The sequence below is a fragment of the Tenrec ecaudatus genome, chromosome 9 (genome assembly GCF_050624435.1).
Source record: "Tenrec ecaudatus isolate mTenEca1 chromosome 9, mTenEca1.hap1, whole genome shotgun sequence".
In the NCBI taxonomy this organism is placed as follows: Eukaryota; Metazoa; Chordata; class Mammalia; order Afrosoricida; family Tenrecidae; genus Tenrec; species Tenrec ecaudatus.
The window spans coordinates 77,106,262-77,122,020 of record NC_134538.1 but is presented as its reverse complement, the minus strand read 5'-3'; the positions used below and the strand labels follow the sequence as shown (position 1 = coordinate 77,122,020).

At 50.0% G+C, this 15,759-nt stretch overlaps 1 protein-coding gene across 2 annotated transcripts; it reads left to right on the top strand.

The window, feature by feature from the left end:
- The first annotated feature begins 364 nt into the window (after positions 1-364).
- INMT (indolethylamine N-methyltransferase) lies at positions 365-4,804 on the top strand. 2 transcript variants are annotated; one of them, XM_075557560.1, is made up of 3 exons: positions 365-518; positions 2,732-2,936; positions 4,375-4,804. In XM_075557560.1, the coding sequence occupies exons 1-3, from the start codon at positions 365-367 to the stop codon at positions 4,802-4,804; spliced, it is 789 nt and encodes a 262-aa protein (XP_075413675.1). The 2 variants fall into 2 exon arrangements, with proteins under 2 accessions (XP_075413675.1, XP_075413674.1); XM_075557559.1 differs by having other exon boundaries at positions 2,729-2,936.
- Positions 4,805-15,759: the final 10,955 nt, after the last annotated feature.

The window sequence follows — 15,759 nt, the reverse complement described above, 5'->3', positions numbered from 1 at the left end:
GGAGTCTCTGGTCAACTATGACTCAGGAGAGCGAGCTCTGTCCTCACAGCCAGGGGAAGTGGGCAAGCACATGGGGAACCCAAGGCTGGGCACTGTCCCTAGGTCTCCTGGCAGCACCAGGCTGGCCAAGGTGAGGATGTGACTCAAGGCGGGGCACCGTCAATAATCCTAAGGGACTTGGACTTGTGGTGGGAGGGGGAGAGATTGCTGTAGCCTCAGGGTGACCATGTGTCCCTTCCCCCGATTACAGAAGGGGAGGCCTTCTGAGAGGAGCAGGGGGGCAGGCTGGGTCCCGGGGAGGAGTCTGCAGCATCTGGAGCTTCATAAGCCGAGGTGGGGGAAGCAGGGCAAGCACACGGCCACTATGGAGGGCATCTTCAAGGGCAGCGAGGCATACCAGAAGTACTTCCTGCCTGGGGACTACCTGACCACCTACTACAGCTTGGACAGGGGCCCTGCCCCTGAGGCCGAGGTGCTGAAGTTTAACCTGGAGTTTCTGCACAAGACCTTCGGCCCCGGTGAGCACAGGGAGGCCCTTGACGCTGGTCTCCACGGGACCCTGCGTGCACAGGAAGTAGGAGGGGCAGGGGTCAGCTTGAGGTGGAGCCTGGTCTTCTCCAGGGGCTGCTGGGTTGAGGGTGCTTGCTGGGCCTGCCACTCTGTTGGCACAAGCAAGGGTGAGGTTGGCTGTGATTGCTCACCATGCAGCAGGAGAGGCGACATGCGCAGGGTGGAGGGGGCAGGGGAATGGGAGTGTGTGTCTGCAGGGGGGATCCAAACCCGGCCAGACTCACTGCTATCGAGTCGATGCCGACTCCTAGCAGGACAGGGTGGAACTGCCCCTGTGGGTTTCCCAGAGCAGAACACTTTCTAGGAGTAGAAAGCCTCTTTTTTTTACCCCCCTTGGGAGAAATAGCTCGTGGTTTTGAACTGTGCACCTTGCAGTTAGCAACCCTATGTGAAACCACAACAGCATCGAGGGGGAGAATATAGCTTGGTGCAATTGCCAGAATGCTCCCTGTTAACCCTTAGGTCTTTGGAGTGGGACAGGGAAGGCTCTCTGACTTTCGGAGACCAGAGACATCTATAGCAGACAGAAGAGCTGACAGTCACCCCCTTACCCCACCCCCGACCATAGTGTGCCCAGTATTTGGAGATGTCCATCTGGGGAGTTAGGAGTGCCGGGGGGGGGCGGGGGGGCTCAGCCCAGTTGTCAACGGCTTCAGTCTTTAAGGGTCTTGTTTGTAACCACCAGCACCCTGTAAAACAGATCCCTTGCCTCCTCTGCATAATTATCTCCCCCACCTGCCACCTTACACAGGGATTGGGTCTGGCCTCTGGGCTCACATAGCCACACCTTCCCATTGGACACTTGATTGGGACCCCTGAGGCCCAGCCTTCTCAAGATCCGAAGTCCTGGGCTGGGGGCAAGAGGGGGTTAAGAGGTTGGAGAACCTGGTAGTGCAGGCGGGAGGGAGGCAGCATCAGAGAACAGCCGGGTGGACTGTGAACCCACCCGGAGAGCTGGCTTCAAGCCCGGCTCCAGATGGAATCTTGGAAGTCATGCTTCATTCCTGCATTTAGGTGATCCTCAGCCGCCTTCCCGGGTCACCTCTTTTTCAGCCCTCTGCTTCCTGCTCCTGACCAACATCGCTAAACTTCATCTCACCCACTGGGACGCACACAGGCCAGCCCGGACATCAGGCATGGCTCCCCGCCAATCTTATAGGGCCACTGCCGCGGAGGTCCGCCAGAGCAGGTTCTGCGGTCATGCTCTCGGATGAGAACTGTTAGGCTAACTGTTAACCGCTCTCCACCTCTGTTTTCTCGTCTGTAAAATGGAAGCAACCACACTGACCCCTACACAGGATGGTTCACAGAAATAAGTGGAACGAATGCCTATAAAACGCAGGCAGTGCCTGTGTTATGAACTTCAGATTGACATCCAACCCTGGTTAGAAACTAAACCTCGTAAAGCCTATTTTATTAAGTATTTGACATATTGGTTAAATAATTACCGACCATATTGGTCGGTAATAATACTTGGGGGCTACTTGGCTGGCTACACACCCCTAAACCAGATTACGATGTCAATGATGCTTCCGTGTCTCTGGAAGTTTTTCTTCCAGGTTCGTTTTTTACACAGAAAGGTCCATTGTCCGCTAAGATGAGTGTTTGATTAGCTGATGCTAGACACGAACCACGCCTCACTATCCCGACAGCTATACACTTGCCACATTAATGACAGCCGTGGAGTGGAGCACACTGGTCATGTGGGCACTGCCTGCGTATAGCACTGTGGTTTGCACACAGAGTCCCTGTTGTTGACAAGCCTGTTGCTCACGGGATGGTTGGTGGTTCAGATCCACCCAGGGGTCCCTCAGAAGAAAGAACTGGTGATCTAATTTCCCAAATCAGCTACTGAGTTCTACTCTGGCACAAACGGGATTGACGTGCTTCAGTCGACCCCTCCGTAACTAGTCTGTTGTTTGGTTGTTGTTGTTCTGGTGTGGCACCCAGGAAGCCGTCAACCCATGATCATGGTCCAAATCGAGGCTGCTTCTCACCGTGGGCAGCACCTGGTTGGGTGCACTGGAGGTCGTTCTAGGGCCCCATTTCTTCCCCGTGCCCCCACCCCCAGGTCTGACACAGCAGGGCCTCACATCCTAAGGTACTATGGGCTCTCAGACTCTTGGACCAGACTCAGTCCTCTCCGCCCCTCCCACAGGAGGCCTCACGGGGGACACGCTGATCGACATTGGCTCGGGGCCTACCATCTATCAGGTGCTCGCTGCCTGCGAGTCCTTCCCAGACATCACCCTCTCGGACTTCTCTGACCGCAACCGCCAGGAGCTGGGAAAGTGGCTGAAGCAGGAGCCGGGTGCCTTTGACTGGTCGCCGGTGGTGAAATATGCCTGTGAGCTGGAGGGAGACAGGTAGGGGCATGGAGGGTGGGGCGGGGGCTCTCAGGAGCTGGGCAGCAGCCCCTTCTCAGAGGGCTCTGTGGTCTGTCATCTGCGGCTGTGACACGCTTCAGATGGCAGCAGTTCTGGGAACAGGCTTCTGTGCTGTGACTGTGTCTGTCTCAATGTCTCTGTCTTTGTATCTCTTCGTCTGTCTGTCTCTGTATCTCTCTTTCTTTCTGTCCATCTGTTTGTTCAACTATCTACTCCTCTATCCATCCACCCCCACCCCCGGCACCTACCTACCTATGTTTCTGTATCTATCTGACTGACTGGCTATGTTTCTCCTCATCTGTCTTTCTGGTTTTCTGTTGTCCATCCATCTATGGCTCTATCCATCTACCTACTTACCTACCTACCTCCCTACCTACTAATATCTCTATATCTATGTATTTGTCCATCTGTCTCCTTCTGTCTGACTTTTTGTCTGTTTATCCATCCATCCACCCATCTATGCATCTAACCATCTACCCACCCACCGGCCTACCTGTCCATAATCTATCATTTTCCCACCTGTGGCTCCTTCCGTCACCTGTAGCTATTGTATCTTGCTGCACGAGATGACATGGACCCACCACTCACCCTGCGTGTTCCGATACAGACACTGGCAGAGACTCACTCGGGCCTCTCCCCTATCCCCCCCTACCCCTCCCTGCCCCTGAGGAAACCACTCATATGAACTTTAAGGTTTCTAATTATCTGCCTTGAATTTTTTTCTTCCAATAAACATAATGATTTAATTATTCCATCTTCACGATTACAAGTGTTATAGGACAATTCCCTTGCTTAAAAAAAAAACCATGATTTCATCCCAGATTTATGTATGTTTAGACAACCAGGTTGTTTTTTTTTTTTTTTTAAATAGATTTGAAATGAACTTGCTTGTCACTAAAGACTGTCCAGTCTAGTTTCCTTAAAAAAAAAAAACCCAATTGGACTTTATAGCAGATTTCTCTACTCTACGCCATCTCCCAGATTCCCTCATCATGCAACATTATATTTTTAACATATGCAAGTCCATATACTAAACTCAAAGAGCCACACACTGCCAGTGAGCTGATTCCTGCTCATAGCAGCCCAGCAGGGCGGGGTAGAAGGGCCCTTGTGGTGTCGGAGACTGTAACACCTCTTTAGGGGAGAAGGCCTACCTTTCTCCCACAGCTGCTCGTTCCAATGGCTGCCCATGTGGTTAACAGCCCACACTAACCTCTATTCATTAATCTCCTTGGGGCTCACGAGGGGCCAGAGAGAGGAGGTTTCTGTCTTTCTGCCCCTCCACTTTCCTGCTTGGGAGATGGGGGTCCAGAGCAGGCAGAGTCTGCCACCAGGTCCGGTGGCTAGGCGCTTCAATGAGTCCGGATGTGCCCTCCTCCACCCCTTCCTGCCCCTGAGCACAGCCCTCTCTCTGCAGTGGCCGGTGGCTGGAGAAGGAGGAGAAGCTTCGAACCGCAGTGAAGAGGGTGATCAAGTGTGACGTCAACTTGGATACCCCGTTGGTGCCGGTCTGGCTGCCCCCAGCAGACTGCGTGCTGACCCTGATGGCCATGGAGTGCGCCTGCTGCAGCCTGGACGCCTACCGTGCTGCGCTCCGCAACCTGGCCTCTCTGCTCAAGCCGGGGGGCCACCTGGTGACCATGGCCACTCTTGGGCTCTCGTTCTACATGGTGGGGAAGTGTGAGTTCTCTTATTTGACCCTGGAGAAGGAGGAGCTGCAACAGGCTGTCCTGGACGCCGGCTTCGACATCCAGGAGCTCCTTCAGGCCCCCAAGATGTATTCAAAGAACCTTGCCCCCAATACTGGGATCTGCTTCATTGTGGCCCGCAAGCGGCCTGAGCCCTGAGCCAGGCTGGCCGGCCAGACTTTGGTCAGGGTCTGAGGCCTTGGCCATTTCTCTGCTATCTGTTAACAGCCCCTCCTCTCAACACTAACGTGCCCTCTTCTGGCATTCTGGGCTCTCACATTCTTGCTCTAGGACTCTTGCTTTGCAATCACCTGATTCTAAGATTCCAGGAGTCGAGGATTCGATTTTTAAAATGTGCTAAGCTGAATAGCTACTCTTGGATGCTCTCCGACTCCCCAGGCTACTGAGTACCACCCAGAGACATGGTGTCAGAGTTTTCTGTCCATGTTATCATGGAGACAGTGGTTGACAAATGGTTAACAAAATAAAGCTTTAAAGAAGAGAGAGTGAGCGAGACTAATTTGTGTTGATCGCCAATTCCCATGGTGTAAATATTCCCCCTGTGGTTAGTTTCAAGCAACCCATGATTTAATAACCACGCCAAAATCAAGCTCACTGCTATTGAGTTGATTCTGACACATAGTGATGCTGTGAAACAAATTAGAACAGCCTCTTTTGGAGTTCCAAGACTACATCTTTATGGAAGCAGACAACTTAAATCTCTCTCCCAAGGAGTGGAGGGTGGGCTCACACGGCTGACTTTACCTCGTGCGGCAGAGCCCTCGATGTCAAACCTCACTCTCCCTACCTGCGATGTGCAGACAGTGGGATCTAAAACGACCATCTCCAAAAAAAAAAAAAGGTTCGGGAGCAGAAAACCATGAACATGAAAGGGCTTTGAAACATAAAAAAGGTTTTGCACAAATGGAACTGTTGACATCATCGTTCTAGAGCAGTGGTTCTCTGTCTTCCTAATGGTCCACCCTGTAGTACAGTTCCTCATGTAGCGGTGACCCCCCAATCATAAAATTATTTTCGTTGCTTCTTCATCACTCATTTTGCTACTGTTATGAATCGGGCAACACCTGTGAAAAGGTTGTTTGACCACCATGGGGGTCGTGACCCCCAGTTTGAGAACCGCTGTTCTAAAGGGTCAGCAGGGATGGGCCTTAGAAATTAGTCTGATCCTTGTTGGTTTACAGTTCAGAATGTCGAGGTCCTGAGAGGGTAAGTGACTTGCCCAGAGACACACAGCAAGTTCAGGTAACTTACTGCTAGTTGCGGTGACAAATCCTGATTCCCTGAAATCGGCTGCAGTGCATCCTGCAGGCCACGAGGTGTCCCGCTTGGAAGGGCATAGGAGGCATGTCTTCCCGTGGGTCTCCCCAGCACAGGCTGGGTTACTAACTGGGGGCAGAACCTCCTCTCCCAGCTTGCGTTTTACCTGGGCGAACCCAGGCCCCAGCTTTCCCCCAAAGGCGTTAGTTCTAGCGCACCCCTCTCTGCACTTGGCAGGCGAGGAACGTGACTGGGTGGACTAAGTAACAGGCAGTGGGATGCCCAGCACACGTGAGACCTTGAGAGCTGGTGTCGAGAGTCCGGGGAGGATCAGAGGTCATTCAGAGGAAATGGACTTTGGTAAACAGGATTTCTGAGCACAGGTGAAGCTCTGCTCTTCAGGAGGGGTGATGGCTGTGGAAAGGAAGGGACAGGTGGGTCCCTCCTTACAAGGTCAGGACCTCCCAGAAAATGTCATCTTCCCTGAATCCAGGCAAGCATACCAACCAGGCCCCATCCCTCAAACCCCCACCCCCACCCCGACCCCCCTTTGGGAGCTCAGAGCTCTCTTGGGGAGAGGGTAGACTGCAGGGCCTTGCGAACACTGCCTGGGTTGTTCACGTAGGTCTAGTTCGGCAGAGGGACATTGCTGTGTGCCTGCCATTCATCCATCTGAAACGACTTGTCCTCTCCGACAGCGACAGAACAGGGGCAGCTGCCTGGTCCACTAAGGGGATGGACAGAGACCCTGTGAAACAATTGATGGACAAAGGAGCCTGTGTGAACTTGGCTTCCCCTTGAAGGCAGGCCCTAGTGAAAGTCTCAACGCAGGACAGTGCTGAAGACCTGAGACACGCTCACCTGGTGCAGACCCACAGACCAACGGAGGAGCCAATTAGAAAGCTGCTTGACCTTCTGCAGAGTGGCAACCCTCCCCCTCGCCCTTTAAGTGCCACTTAAAAGTGAGAAGTGGACCCTAGGCCACCTACCTTTTTTTCCCCCATCGTTTTATTAGGGGCTCATACAACTCTTATCACAATCCATACATACATCAATTGTGTAAAGCACATCTGTAAGCTGATTGCCCTCATCATTCTCAAAACATGTGCCCTCCACTTAAGCCCTTGGCATCAGGTCCTCATTTTTTCCCCTTCCCACTCCACCCTCCCTCATGAGCCTTGACTGACTCATCTGCAAGGAGATCTCCAGTGGCCGACAAATGGGCTTTGGGTCTCCACTCTGCACTCCCCACCTCATTCACTATGGTAAAATTTTTTTTGTTCTGCTGATGCGTTATACCTGATCCCTTCCAAACCTCGTGATCACACAGGCTGGTGTGCTTCTTCCATGTGGGCTTTGTTGCTTCTGAGTTAGATGGCCACTTGTTTACCTTCAAGCCGTTAAGATCCCAGATGTTATACCTTTTGATAGCCGGACACCATCAGCTTTCTTCGCCACATTTGCTTATGCACCTGTTTGTCCTCAGCGACTGTATCATGGAGGTGTGGACCCAATGATATGATTTTTTGTTCTTTGATGCCTGATAACTGATCCCTTCGGCACCTCGTGATCACACAGGCTGGTGTGCTTCTTTAATGTGGGCTTTGTTGCTTCTGAGCTAGATGGCTGCTTGTTTACCTTCAAGCCTTTAAGACCCCAGATGCTATATCTTTTGATAGCCGGGCACCATCAGCTTTCTTCACCACAATTGCTTATTCACTCGCTTTGTCTTCAGCGGTTGTGTAGGGAAGGTGAGCACCATAGAATGCCAATTTAATAGAAGAAAGTATTCTTGCATTGAGGGAGTATTTGAGTGGAGGCCCAATGTCCTTCTGCTACCTTAATACTAAACTTATAAATATATGCACATAGATCTATTTCCCCATCCTCATATATAGATATATTTGCATATGTACATGTCTTTGTCTAGACCTCTATAAATGCCCTTTGCCTCCTAGCTCTTTCCTCTATTTCCCTTGACTTTCCTTCTGTCCCGCTATCATCCTCATTCCCCACCTGGGTTTCAGCAATACCTCTTTGTTACATTACCCTTGATCATGCCCTACCAGGCCTCCCACACCCACCTCACCATCAATTTGGATCACTTGTTGTTCCCTTGTCCCTGGATTTGTTAACACCACTTCCTTTCCCCCCACCTCCCCCTATCCCCAGTCCCCCCTGGAATTGTTGGTTCTGTTGTTTTCTCCTCCAGATTGTTTATTCAGCCTATCTTATTTAGACAGACCTGCGGAGATAATAACAAGCACAAAAACAAGACAGAGCAAAACCAAGCAACAATAGATAACAAAACAACAACAAACCACTGACAAAGAACAAAACAAAACACAAGAAAGAAAAGCTTGTAGTTAGTTCAAGGATCGTTTGTTGGCCTTTAGGAGTGTTTTCCAGTCCAGTCCGTTGAGGCACCACCTTCAGCATTCCTTAGGGACCTTGCCACTCCATTCCCCTGCTGTTCCTCTGCACTCCCCCAGTGCTTTGCCTCGGTGGACCACCTCCCTTTTCTCTAGATCAGTGGTTCTCAACCTTCCTAAAGCCACGACCCTTTAATACAGTTCCTCATATTGTGGTGACCCACAACCATAAAATTATTTTCGTTGCTACTTCAGCACTATTTTGCTACTGTTATGAATCGGGCAACCCTGTGAAAGAGTCGTTCGACATCAAAAGGGGTCACGACCCACAGGTTGAGAACCACTGCTCTAGATGGCGGTGGGTGGTGGGAAGGGGTGGATGGCTTTCCTCCAGAAGCAAAGTGCATCTTATCGATGCTTAAGGGGCCCTTCTCTATTAGCAAGGGGATTCGCTTCATTTCCTTTGTAGTGACTCTATGCTCCAATTAAACAGCGTAGCTTAATTCTCTGCTGCTGGTGGTATGTGTATGTGTGTATATGTGTGCGCACACATGCACATGCACCGTATCTCTGGACCCTAACAAACCATAAGCGTCGGGAGCTTGCTAGTTCCCTTGTGGGCGGCAGCCCAGGTGCCGAACTTCACACTCACCACCAGATTTAATAAAGTATATTTGTTTTCACTTGAACCAATAGGGAGAATCCGTGATCCTCCAATGAGATAATGAGTGTGAAGTCTTTCTTGGGGAAGAAAGCGCCATGATGGAGGGAGAAAGGACCCGTCTACTGTGGGCACCAGGTGGACTTGTGGCCACGAGCCCTCTGATGTACTCAGTCACGAACTGCTACCTCCTCCAGGCGATTCTCTATCTGTGAGGTGAGCAGACAATGCAAACCATGACTGTGGTGGCATCACCAGCTTCTCGTGGGACAGTTCCAGGTACCAGCTGGATGACATCCTACCAATAAGGCTAACGTCCCTGTAGTGTACTTGGCCTTTCCTCGGGGTTGCCAAGTGGCTGCTGTGGCCCCAGGCATCACGTTTAGGTCCCAGGCAGAGACATCAGGGATCCTGTACTCTCTTATCAAAAAATCAAAAATGACTCTAGGAACTTCCTAGCCGATTTCAGTTGTGCCGTAGCACACGCACATTCCCCCCTCCCCCGCCCCCTTACCAGGAGTTGTAAGGTAGACTGGGGGAAGAAAGATGCCCATGTTCTGGTGTCTGTGGGAGGGGTGGGCTGGGGAGAAGTAGCATGGACTAAATATGAGTTCACCAGCAAACTCTTTTGGGGTTAAGCACAGCTGGCCCCACGCCTAGTGCCTTCCCTCCAAACCTGGTATCTGGGGTCCTCTGTGCATCCTTTATCCCAACCTCCATGGCAGCTTCCTAAGGGCGTGACCTTGACAGGACAAGGAACCAGATGCAGTGCAATGGGTCGCTTTCCTATGACTTTCTAGCTATATTCTTGCAACCCCACCAAGTAATTGGGTGATGCAAATAAGGCGCTTTGGGCCCACTAAGGGGATTGGATAGCTTGCTAATAAGATTCATCACATTCTTGTTGGGGTGATGCCTTGCAAATAAGGTGTACTGAACCCTAATAAGGAATGGTTCCATTTCTCCATCCCGCTAGCCTTGAAATGAGTTATCCTGGGGTGGATGGGAGACCTCACTCCCGTCAAGAAGAAGAGCTGAGAGTGAAGTGCGTATTTTGGACTCAGGGTCCCTGCACTGAGAACCTCCTAGACTCAAGAAACAGAGGCTAGTTATACCTCTAAAGATGGAGTGAGATCTTAAGAAGTCTCGGCAGCAGAACCAGGAAACCAGCATGAGCTGGTGTAATGGGCTTCGCAGCCCACAGGTTTCAGCAGGCCTTACAGACAAAAGTAGATTATGAAGACAGGGCTGGAAATCTACTTCTGAATAACACCCACTTAAATCACAGCCCTCCGATCACCAGTGAACATGAGGGCAGCACAGAACCACGAAACAGTTCATTCCTTTGTACGTGGTTTGCCATGAGCCAGGGAGTCAACTGGACAGCAGCTAAGAGCAACAGTTAATTGATATCTAGCGGGGAGAAGGAACAGGATCATTGGTGGCATAGTGGTTATGCCTTGGGCTGCTAGCTGTAAGGTCTGCAGTTTGAAACCACCAGCCTCCATGAGAGAAAGATGGGGTTTTCAACTCCCATAAAGAGTTACAGTCTTAGAAGCTGTGTTAGGCCAGGTTGACTAGAGAAACAAATCCAATGACATGCATATATATGTGTAAGAGAGAGCTTTATATCAAGAAGTAATTATATATCAAGCAAACATCCCAGCCCAGTCCAGATCAAGTCCGTAAGTGCAATGCTAATCCACAAGTTTGATGCTAGTCCATACGACCCTCTTCAGACTCACGCAGCCTCAGGCAGTGATGCAAAATGCAGGAACGTCACTGCTAGGTGGGTGAAAAGACTTGTGGATCCAATGCTGGTGGTGTCACAGGGCTCTGGCAGCTCCCAGCGTGGATCTTCAACAGGAAGGTGAAAGCAGAGACAGAGAGAGAGGAAATTCCCAGAATCCTCCTTATGAGAAGACCACGCCCACCAGGAGATGCCATCAGTCTGTTTGATTGACAGGCCAGACCCCACACCTTCATTTATACCTTCAAGTTGACATGAAATTATGTAACCACCACAGAAACTCACAGGGAGTGTGTGGCAGTTTCATAACCTTCTGTCAACTTGATCGAAGGGGTGGAGTCTAGCCTGTCAATCAGGGCGCAGCTTTATGACCTCATTTGGAGGTGTGATGGAGATCAATAGCTCATGGAGGCCAGACTCACTCTCCTGACCTTCTCTTTCCTGCTGTTGAGACACTCAGAAAGCTGGAGGAGACACGTGGAGACCCCTGCCAGCACTGAGATGCTTTCACTGCCATTGAATCCACAAGCCCTTCTACCCGCTGGCCTGTGCTCTTCCTGCATTCGGCATCATTACATGTGCTGCATGAGTCTGAAGAGGAATTTATGGACTAGTATCAGACATATGGGCTAATATCAGACTTATGGACTTGATCTGGATGGGGCTGGGATGTTTTCTTACTATTCAATTGCTCTTTTATGTAGAATTCTTTCTTATACACATATGAGGGTCTATGAGTTGGTTTCTCTAGTCCTCCTGCGCTAACATAGGCAGTTCTACCCTGCCCTAAAGAATTACTGTGAGTGGGCATTGACTTGATGGTGGTGAGGTTGATTTTTTTTTTTTGGTGGAGGTGGAGGTGAAGGAGAACTGGCCATTCCTTACAGAGGGATGACCTTGGGTGTCGTGGCTAACTAGGACCCATCTCCAGTTTAGAGTCCTGAAGTGGCATGAATAAGAAACCAAGACCGTTGGTTTCAGATGCTCATGAGAAATTATTATCTTAAAGTAACCCTGTCCTCCATTCCAGTCACCCCCAGGCCACATGGTAGGAATCAAGTAACCTTCGGCCAAGCTAGAGTTGGGGGGAGCTTTCAGATTTTACAGGTCCCACACCTAGAGTAAATTCCAAGTCTTCTTGCAATGCGCTGTGGTCACGCCCACGTCTTGTGGAAGACATGGCGCTGGGGAAGAGGAGGAGGAAGCCTGGGGGCGGGGAGACAACTCTCTGAGACGGACCACAGGCCTGTCTTCCCTAGGGGACTGAGAGGACCCCCTCCCGGGGCCACCGGAACTCAACAGGGAGGATCTCAGATGCTCCCCATTCAGTCTTTTCCTTCAGCTCTGAACAGGCCCAAGGGCAGGAGACACGATTATTTCCTGGAGACAATTTGACTTGCTTGAGTGGAACGGAAAGGAGCCAAACCTGGTCATCTAGTCATCTCAGCTTCCAGAGACCTGGAGCGGTTTTAGGAGGCAAATTTCATCCTCCTGATATAGAACAGAGACCAAACAAACAAAGCACCCACTGTTAGCTAGTGAATTTCAACTCAGAATGGCCCGATGCAGGGTTCCCAAGACTGTAACTCTTTACAGGAGCAGGCTCATGGGTAGGAGGTTTGGTGAGTGGGTTTGAACCGCTGACCTTGTGGTTAGCAGCTGAACCTCTAACCCACAGTGCCACTCTTATCCTCCTTACAGGGAATGAGATTCAGACTTAATGTGCTTAGACACAGAAGTGGGAAAGGCCAGGATTCTCTGGGGATCTGTGTCTGCAGGCCATAGACTTTGGGCACACATGTGGCTCTGTTGTGTTGGGAAGTGTGTGTGTACACCATGACTTGAAATCCTAAATAAAAGAGCCAGAAGCGTAGACATGCATCATTTTGAAACAGCGGAAGCCAGAGTTCAAGAGATGGCTAGTGGTCATTCTGTTGTGCCCATTCTCTTCTTCCTCATAGTAATAGATTTTGTAGCCCAAACAAAGACTACATTTCCCAGCCTCCTTTAGACCTAGGTGGGATTAAGTGCCCTAGATGATGCTGATGCTATTGTTTTGGGGCCCACAGTTTGAGAACACATGCCCTGAGGGGCTGCCTTTCTCTTCCTGTTCACTTGCAGGCCCACCCGACACCTGTGCTCTGGCTTGGAGAGGAAAGAGGATGGAAGCAGAGCCTGGTCTTAGTTGCTGGTCCTTTCATTCCACTGGTGAGAACTTTACTGTATCATTTCAGGAGTCCTGGCCGTGTAGTGGCTATGCTTAGTCTACTAAGCATAAGGTCTGCAGTTTGAAACCACCAGTCGCTCCACGGGAGTACCCACAGGGGAAGTTCTACCCTGATCTTTAGGGCCACTATGAGTTGGAATCGATTTGGTAGCAGTGAGTTTATTTTATTTATGAATACATATTAATCATTCTCTGGATCAGTGAGTGCTCTGTTAAGAATGAGTCTTTAGTGGCGTTGAGAATACGCACAGCCAACATACACCAGCTCAGCAGTTTCTACATGTACAACTCAGCGGTGCTGAGTGCTTTCTCCAACTGGTGCATCCATGTCCACCCTCCTTCTCTTCATTAAAATAAACCCACTACCCCCATCCCCCACTCCCTATCTAATGCTTTGAGTAACCTTGTCAGTTTGATCCCATATAGAGAGTTCTTCAAATAACGTGCTGCTCAAGCCAGACATTGTTGATAAACTAAGCCAGACTATTGTTAAAGATCCCTGGGGGTGTAGTGGGCTACCATTGTTGTCAGGCGCCATGGAATCAGTCCCAACTCACAGCGACCATAGGACACACAACAGAACCCTGCCCGGTCCTGCACCATCCCCACAACCCTTCTGATGCTTGAGCACCTTGTTGCAGCCACCGGGTCAGTCCATCTTGTTAAGAGCCTTCCTCTTTTTCACTCTGGAGCCCTGGTGGCAAAGTGGTTACACATTGGGCTGTGATGCACAAGGTCAGAAGTTCTAAACCACCAGCTGCTCCACAGGAGAAAGACAGGGCTCTCTACTCCTGTAAAGAGTTATAGTCTTGGAAACTCACAGGATAGTTCTACCCTGTGCTCAGAGGTCCCTATGAGTTGACCTTAACTTGATGGCATGAGTCGTGCGTTTTTTAGTTACTTTACAAACTCGATGTCCTTCTTCAGGCACTAGGCTCTTCTGTCAACATGTCCAAAGTATGTACAATGAAGTCTTGCCATCCTTGCCTCTCAGGAACACTCTGGGTGTACTTCTCCCAACACAGATTTTTTGGTTCTTTTTTCCATGCATGGTGCTTTCAATAGTCTTTCCCTGCACCACAGATCAAATGCCTCCAATAGTGGGCTATTAGTTGGGCTCTAACCACAAAGTCAGCTGTTCGAATCCACCAGCGGCTCCAGGGCAGAGAGATGAGGCTTTCTGCTCCTGTAAAGATTGCCAGCCTAGGAGACTCATAAGAGCAGTTCTACTTTGTCCTGTAGGTTCGCTATGAGTCGGAATGGACCTGATGGCAGTAAGGTGATGTTCTTTCGTTTTGGTATGTTTGTATGTGTTCCTTTTTGGTTTTAGTAACTGCTTTGTTGACTATACTTCACATACCATACAATTTAATGGGTTAAATATATTTAAAAGGGTTGTGCAATCAATGAGGTTTTTTTTAATATTGTTTGATTTTAAAAAGGCTGGGCTGACTAGAGAAACAAATTCAGAGACATTCTTTTGTGTCTAAGAGAGAGCTTTATATCAAAGAGCAATTGTATATTGAGAAAACTTCCCAGCCCAGTCCAGATCAAGTCCATAAGTCCAGATCCAGTCCATATTAACCCATAAGTCCTATGCTAATCCCTAAATCCCTCTCAGATTCATATAGCTCATGCAATGGTGCCGAATGCAGGAAGATCGCGGGCTGGTGGGTGAAAAGTCTTGTGGAGCCTATGGTGGTGGAAGCATCTCAGTGCTGGTGAGGGTCTCCACGTGGCTCCTCCAGCTCTCTGAGTTTCTCAACAGCAGGAAAATGCTCTTCCCGGTCTCAGTAAGTCTCCACGTGGTTGTCAACAGGAAGACCAAGGCAGAGAGAGCAGAAGTTCCCAGAATCCTCATGAGAAGGCCCACAAGGAGACATCATCAGGCTAGCCTCCACCCCATTCACTCCTAATACCCTTAAATTGACACAGATTATGTACCTACCACAAAGACTTTGGAAGAATCCATCTGTGAGAACCTAGTTCCATGGCCACATCCAACTGCAAAGGAGGCTGGGAAATACATTGTGACCGGGAAGCCGTAACGATGACCGGGAAGCCCACTCAAATGACAACAAACAACACTATAGGTGAAAGGGAAAATGGATTGGGTGGACAATCAGCAAACCCCACCCTTCTGCTTTGTGGATAATTTCCATGCATTTAGAGGACATGAGCCGGGATTTTCATGCGGAGTGCTTCCTTGAGGGATGTGCGAATTTCATGTGTCAACATGGCTGGACCAGGGTGTCCAGTTACTTGACTCCCCGACTAGTCTAGATGTTATTGCGAAGTCATTTTGTAGATGTGATTGCCCTCTATCATGTGGGCGAGCCTCATCCCATCAGTGGAAGGCTGTGTGAGAAAATACTGAGGTTTCCCAAAGAGAAGCAATTCAGCCTCAAGACTGATGTAGATATCCTGCTGAAGATGCCATCCTGGTTGCATGGCCCAGTGAATTTTGGACAAGATGAGCAGAATGTCTTGTTTGTTTCCTGGCCTCTGGATTTTAAATGTGCCAGCCCCTACCACTGTGTGAGCCTCCTCCTGACAGGGATGGGCCAGGGATGCTTTGGGCTGAGTGAAAAGGTCCCCGGCCACACTGGGATGGGACTTTACTACCGTATTCTCAAGGACGTGGTTGGGACTGAGTCCTTGCTGCATTTCCTTATATGGTTGATCTAATGGATGCAGCGGGCAGGAGAAGTTGGGAGGCGGCAGTGAGACAGGGCTGGCGGAGAGTGGGTGGGTGACATGTTTGTTCCTTTATGCTGTCAAGGCCATTGCCAAGGCCTGGACTCCTTGTCCTGACCTCTGGGCATG